General features: G+C 44.4%; 1 protein-coding gene across 2 annotated transcripts; it reads left to right on the top strand.

Moving 5' to 3' along the window:
* The first annotated feature begins 607 nt into the window (after positions 1-607).
* LOC123819140 (UPF0472 protein C16orf72) lies at positions 608-1585 on the top strand. Of its 2 annotated transcripts, none has more exons than XM_045839464.1 (2): positions 608-725; positions 870-1585. In XM_045839464.1, the coding sequence occupies exons 1-2, from the start codon at positions 608-610 to the stop codon at positions 1583-1585; spliced, it is 834 nt and encodes a 277-aa protein (XP_045695420.1). The 2 variants fall into 2 exon arrangements, with proteins under 2 accessions (XP_045695420.1, XP_045695419.1); XM_045839463.1 differs by having other exon boundaries at positions 608-745; positions 878-1585.
* Positions 1586-7166: the final 5581 nt, after the last annotated feature.

Genomic DNA, 7166 nt, shown 5'->3' with positions numbered 1-7166 from the left:
TCCCGGATCGGCGCCCTGGATGTGATTGACACCATGAAGTTGCCCCCATAATCCTCTCTGGCAACATAGGATGTAAAATTTGATCAGCTCATTGGATGAAGCCGACAAGTCTTAAAAATGTGTGAAAAGGGGGCCAAGCGGTAGGCAAGCGCCGCGTTGAGGCCAGCACTTTAGCCGGCCCCTCTCTGAGTTCTAGGTGCCGCAGCCGTGGAGGAAAGGGAATTAGGGCGGAACTGAGGGGCCGCGGCGGCGGCGGCGGTGGCGGCTACCGTGACTGTGGTGGTAGCGACAGCGGCAGCTTCGGGGAGGCCGCAGCGCACTGGAGCGGGGAGTTCCTTAAGAGCGGATCGGGAGGCCGGAAGGGGGCAACCAGGCGGCACAGGCGGCTTTGGAGTTATGTCCCGGACGTAGCCTGGGGCCGGACCGGGCGGGGCGGGGTCAGGGCGTGCACCCGGACCGCGGGAGGTGCGCACCAGAGCTTCTGGTCTCCGGGCCCCTCAGTCTGTCCCTGCGCCGCCTGCGCACGCGGAGAGGGTGGTGTCCGCTTGAGGAGGAGGGCAGCTCTCCGAACGGAAGGCAGAGGAAGGAGCTGAGCAGCCTGGAGAAGATGGAGGGACAGCTGAAAGAAGACGAGGCCGAGGTCGCAGAGCATTGGTTTTCTAAGTGGGAGCGTCAATGCCTGAACGCAGCCGACCAGGAAGAGCAGCTGCTCACCGAGATGCAAGGCAAGGAGGCTGAGGAAGACGTGGAGGCTGAGGAGGCTGAGGAGGCTGAGGAGGCCGAGGAGAACGAGGAGACGGAGGAGACCCAAGAGGATGAGGAGGCGGAGGAGACGGAGGAGGACGAGGAGGATGAGGAGGACGAGGAAGATGAGGAGGCGCTGGGGCCTAAGATCGAGCAGCAGAAGCTGTGGCACCTCTTCCAGATCTCAGCCACCTCCGTGGCCCAGCTCTACAGAGGCTCAGGGTGCCCACAGCCGGAACACTCCATGTGGGACCCCTTCCAGAGTGCAGCCATGGCTGTGACCAGCCTCTATAAAGAGAGCGGGAAGGCCCACCAGCGAAGTTTTGACCTGGGCGTACAGGTTGGTTGCCAGCGTCGCATCAAAGATGTGCTGGATTGGGTGAAGAAGGGCCGAAGCACTATTCTCCGCGAAGATCTGATTAGCTTCCTGTGTGGTAAAGTGCCCCCGGCTCCTCCACCACTGCGTACTCCCAGGACTGCCCCAAAGCCTCCTGCCGCTGCCTCCAGCCAAGCTGTGGCCACCGAATCCACCTCCTCGGTAGACGTCGACTTGCGGCCTTTCCACGAGGCCATCGCCCTGCATGGCCTCAGTGGCGCCATGGCGACCATCAGTGTGCAGTCTGGCCCATCCAACTCTCCATCTCAAGCCAGTGGTGTTTCCGGCAGTGTCACTAGCGATGGTCTCCAGAAAAGTGCCATCCTTGAGGACGATTTGAACTCCAGCGACTCAGAAGATCTGGCCCTCCGCCTGGCCAGTGGGGGGACCCGCAAACGCACCTCGGCCCAGTGCGGTGATGGCGTCGCAAACTCCCCAACCCACAAGCGCCACCGAATGGTCTAACGCACTTTGTTCACCAGTTGCCGTATTGCTTTAAAACTAACTTTACCTTTAACATGACTTTTGAAAGGATACGTGGCGCCATCTCTTCTTTCTCTAAGTTAAACAAAGGTTTCTATCGAGTTTGCCATAAAGACATTTTGAAAGTACTCCAGAAGAGGCCTCATGTGACTCTGACTTTAACAAAAATATAATACTATCAGAGAATAACCAGTTAGCAAGATCATTTAAAGCAGCAGTGTCCAGTTAGGGCTGGAATCTGGTTTATCTTTGTCACCGTTATATTCCTTAGCACCTAGCGCAGTGTTGGTGCTCAATAAATGTTTGTTGAATGAATAAATGTGACCTTATTTTAAAAGTCTTAAAGGGAAATGACTAACAGGTGTTTACTTGGTTATGCGATACTTTTATCCTTTATTGTTCATTTGCTTGTTTGCTTTAACTGTTTTGGCCAGTTAAGTTACATTTTATCAAAATGTAAAACTAGATATCTTTGTGAAATCTGGAGTCTTTTATTTTTGCTCCACTGTGCCATACACCTAGTTTCTAGAAAGAAACTGTGCAAGTAATACCTATTAGTCTGTGAGGGTTTTTTATGCCCCTGTTTTAAAACAATTGTTTTAAAACAAAAACTTGTTTTAAAACAATTTTTTAATTGTTTAAAAAAATTAAAACAATTTTTAATGGTTGATTATAATTGTGATTATATGATGCTGTAAAGTGGTGCTATGATGATTGGCCAGGTAAGACTTGATAGTGGGTCAGTTCAATCCTCTTTTTAGGAAAATTGAACCAAGTGAGATCCTGAGATCAATGGTGGTGGCATTCTTGGTCCAGTGATGCTCCTTTTCCTTAGAAATGTATAAAGTTCCTTCTGCTGAGGTTACATCTGTTTGTAATCCTTATTTTGAAGTGGAAGATGAAGTCAGAATGAACTGGGTTTTACTTGAGGATACAGCCAGATATAACTAAAAGAGCGTGAGCTTTTTATGAGAGGACCAACAGTAAAATACTAGACCCACAAATTCACTGCATAATTTTGTACAAATCACTTAATATCCATTGACCTCAGTTTTTCATCTATAAAATGTAACTGTGGGTCTCCTAAGGTCATTGTGAAAATTAGATGACGTTCATATTTCAAGTATCTAGCACAATGCTTGGCACCTTAAAGTACTCAATAAATGTTCTACCTTCTCTATAAATAAAAATAGTAAAACATTAAAATCCATTATATTTTAGAAAAAAGAGAGGAAAATAGATCAATTTAAAAAGCAGAATGTAGAACGTCTTTGTTTGAGCTTGAAACTACTGTTATGTAGTTAAAACTTGCCTGAATGTCCCAGATCTTGTTTAGCTCATGAGTACACAGGATTATCACTCTGGATATTTGAGTAGCCTTGGAATTCCTGAAATTGCCTGAGGGATACAACTTGAAACTAGAGTAATGAAAGATCTGCCTCTTCTATGAAAGAATGTTGGGAGTGGAAAGGACTTGAAAGTGAAAGTCCTAGGGACACCTAAAGGGCTAAAGTGGTTCTGAATAAGGGGTAAGGTGGAGTGATGAAAGAGGTAGGGTTGGTGGGGTGGAGATGGAGAGGTGGGAGTGAGGTTATAGAAGGGGTAGGGCCAGTGAAAACACCCAAATGTGCCCAGGTTCTCCCCAAACCAGCATGTAACAGATAAATGAGTAATATCTTGCTTTCAGGTTCACATCAGAGAGTTGTTTCAATTTCATTAGCGTGGCCTTACAGTAATACAACAAAATAAGAAGAATTCCCTGATAGAATAAAAAGTTGCTATTGAGGCATTCCACAAGTAGTTACTGAAGCATTGTGCTAGACCCTGAGAAAGGAAAAAAAAATAAAAGCAAACCTATTCTCAAAGAGCACATTCTGGCTTGGAAGGCAAATTAATGCACTAAAGAACGCACTTTGATTGTATGAAAACCACCCAAGGGCTATGCAGAAGAACTCAGAGGATAGAGGCTCTCTTTACCAAGAAGATCACAGCTTCTGAAGGAGGTGGCATTTGAAATGTGACTAGAAAAATGGGTAGAAAGGGACAGCACATGGCATATCAGCAAAAGGAGGATGTCTAACAAAGTTTGAGAAGAGGAAAATGGTCAAGTGAATTCAGAGGATCACAAGAGCTGGGTAGGGCAGGTAGGGGAGGCAGGGACTGCATTATAGAGGATTTCTAATGCCTGGCCCAGTTCTTTAAATTCTACCCTGGGACTGGGGTGATACCACCCAATGTCTGCTTTAGGAAAATGAGTCTGGCAGGATGCCTAGTTGTTCATCAGCGAGACACTGGGGCAGGGATAGCATTGGGTACCCCTGAAGGATGCTCTTTTCTGGGGACATTGCCATTTGGTTAGCCAGGGTTATGAAGATGTTTACCTTGACAGGGCTTTCTCTGGGAAGCCTTTGCTTACTCACACCTTACCTCACCTCAAACCACACCAGGTAGGAAGCACTAGTGTGTGTTCTGCCCTGCTTCTGAAAGGCTGACAAAGCCTTCAATTCCAGCTGCAGAATCTCTTAGAGGGCTAGTCTTTTTTTTTTCACATTAAATATTTTATATTAGCTTCAGGTATATGTATAGTATAGTGGTTAGACGAGCACTTAAAGTATTGTCCCTGATATTTTCAGTACTCAACTGGCACATAGTTATTACAGTAATTATTGACTATATTTCCTATGCCATATTTTACATCTCTGTGACTCTTATTTAACTATCAATCTGTACTTATCAATCCCTTCACCATCTCAACCCAGTCCTCCACCACCACCTCCCATCTGGCAACCACCAGTCTGCTCTCTGTATCAATGAGTCTACTTCTAGATTGGTTGTTCATTTATATTATTCTTCAGGTTGCACATATTAAGCAAAATCATATGGTATTTTACTGACTTACTTCACTTAGCATACTACCCTGTAGGTCAATCCATGCTGTCGCAAATGGTAGGATTTTGTTTTTTATATGGCTGAGTAATGTTCTATTGTATATATGTACAACCGCTTTTTTTTGGGGGGGGGGACTCAGACTTCATAGATTATTTCCAGAACATTCTTTCATTCTGGATAAAGGTAGTGCGTTTGAACTCATAAAACCAATTTTGAGAAAGAAGAACAAAGTAGGAGGGATCACAATACCTGATATCAAATTATATTACAAGGCCACTATAATCAAACAGTCTGGTACTGGCATAAGAACAGACACATAGATCAATGGAACAGAAATAGAGAGCCCAGAAATAAACCCATGTCTCTATGGTTGATTAGTATTCGACAAAGGGGGCAGGAGCATAAAATGGAGTGAAATAGCCTCTTCAATAAGTGGTGCTGGGAGATCTGGACAGCTATGTGCAAAAAAAATGAAACTAGACCACCACCTTACATTATACACCAAAGTAAACTCAAGATAGATAAAAGACTTAAACATAAGTCATGACACAATAAAAGTCCTAGAGGAGAACATAGGTAGTAAAATTTCAGATACCCCATACAGCAGTATCTTTGCCAGTATATCTCCTAGGACAAGGGGTATAAAGGAAAGAATTAATAAATGGGACTACATCAAATTTAAAGGCTTCTGCACGGCTAAAGAAACCACTAGCAAAATGAAAAGGGAATCAACTGTATGGGAAAACATTTGCCAATGATACTTCAGACAAGGGTTCGATCTCCAAAATATATAAAGTACTTATATGACTCAACACCAGGAAGACAAACAATCCAATTAAAAAAATAGGCAAAGGACCTGAACAACACTTCCCCAAGGAGGACATACAGAGGGCTCATAGACATATAAAAGGATGTTTAACATCACTAATGATCAGAGAGATGCAAATTAAAACCACCATGAGATACCACTACACACTAGGTCAGAATGGCCGTCATTAACACATCAACAAACAAGTGCTGGTGAGGATGTGGGGGGAAAGGGAACCCTAATACTTTGTTGGTGGGAATGCAGACTGGCGCAGCCACTGTGGAAAGCAGTATGGAGTTTCCTCAGAAAACTAAAGATGGAACTGCCTTTTGACCCAGTCATCTCACTGCTGGGATTATGCCCTAAGAAATCCTGAAACAACAATTCAAAAGAACCTATGCACCCCAATGTTCATAGCAGCACAATTTACAATAGCCAGGATTTGGAAACAGTCTAAGTGCCCATCAGTCAATGAATGGATAAAAAAACTGTGGTACATTTACCCAGTGGAACACTGTGCAGCAGAAAAATAGAAGGAGTTTCTACCTTTTGGGGCAGCGTGTATGAAATTGTAGAGTATTATGCTAAGTGAAATAAACCAGGTGGCAAAAGACAAATACTGTGTGATCTAACCTATAAGTGGAACCTAATGAACAAAACAAACAAAGGAGCAAGATAGAACCATAGACATGGTAATAAGGAACAAACTGACAGTGATCACAGGGGACGGGTGAGAGGGATAATGGGGGGAAATAAGAAGAAGGGCCTAGTTAAGTAATATAAATAAAGGACCCGTGATAATGGACAACATGGTGGGAACTGACGGAGGGAGCTGGGGTGGAGGGTGGATAGGGCAGGGGACAGCAATGGGATAAAAATTGGGACAACTGCAATTGACAACAATAAAAGAATAAATGTTTGATTTTTATTTTTTATTTTTAAAAGGTTTTATTTTTCTATCTTTAGAGAGGGGAAGGGAGGGAGAAAGAGAGGGAGAAAAACATCAATGTGTGATTGCCTCTTCTGCCCACCACTGGGGAGATATATAGATACATATCTGTCCAGATGAAAAATAGAAACATTGTACATAGGACAATGACACCTCAGTCCCCTTCGAAGTAGGCACCTTGGGACCTCACACAATTCTCCCAATCGTCATCAGCTGCCCCCGTCGTATTCTCCTGGATCTCATCGACAGTCTGAAATCTCACCTCTTTCAAAGGTGATTTTAGTTTGGGAAAAAGCCAGAAGTCACAGGGTGCCAAATCTGGGCTGTAGGGGGGCTGAGTCACCTGGGTGATTTGATGTTTTGCAAAAAACTCCACATAAGACGTGATGCTTGAGTGGGTGTGTTGTGATGAAGTTGCCAATCACCAGTTGCCCATAGCAGCAGCCTTCTGAATCATCCGAATGGTTTCCTTGGAGAAATGTTCAAGCTTAACACAAAATTTGATGCAGATTCATGGCTCTACTTGCTCAGTCCTTTTAAATGTGATGGCCACGCAATTCACATGCTCACACAATGGCATCTACTGCCCCCACTGACTAGTACAGTGAAGATGTCATTCTTCATGCATGTGCATTCCAGTCCACTCTCCTTGGCTGCCAGGTTACATAGATGTTGTGCAAACCGTTGTCATTGCATTAACAATGGCTAGACTTTTTCCAAACAGACCTTGCAAACCCAGAAGTAGAAATGTTGGGTCATATGGTAGTTTTATTTTAAATTATTTGAAGAACTTCCATACTGCTTTCCACAGTGGCTACTCCAATGTTCATTCCCACCAACAGTGCACAAGTGTTCCTCTTTCTCCACATCCTCACTAACACTTGTTTGTTGATTTTGTGATGATGCCCATTCTGACA

This window comes from Phyllostomus hastatus, unplaced genomic scaffold (genome assembly GCF_019186645.2).
Source record: "Phyllostomus hastatus isolate PE091 unplaced genomic scaffold, TTU_PhHast_1.1 phas_contig_30, whole genome shotgun sequence".
Lineage (NCBI taxonomy): Eukaryota > Metazoa > Chordata > Mammalia > Chiroptera > Phyllostomidae > Phyllostomus > Phyllostomus hastatus.
The sequence above is the reverse complement of the archived record's forward strand: the minus strand, read 5'-3'. Positions and strand labels throughout refer to the sequence as shown.

Coding starts and splice junctions, on each gene's coding strand:
- LOC123819140 (XM_045839463.1), top strand. CDS start 608: ATGGAGGGACAGCTGAAAGAAGACGAGGCCGAGGTCGCAGAGCATTGG. Junction 746..877: donor GCAAGGAGGCTGAGGAAGAC/GTGGAGGCTGAG, acceptor GAAGATGAGGAG/GCGCTGGGGCCTAAGATCGA.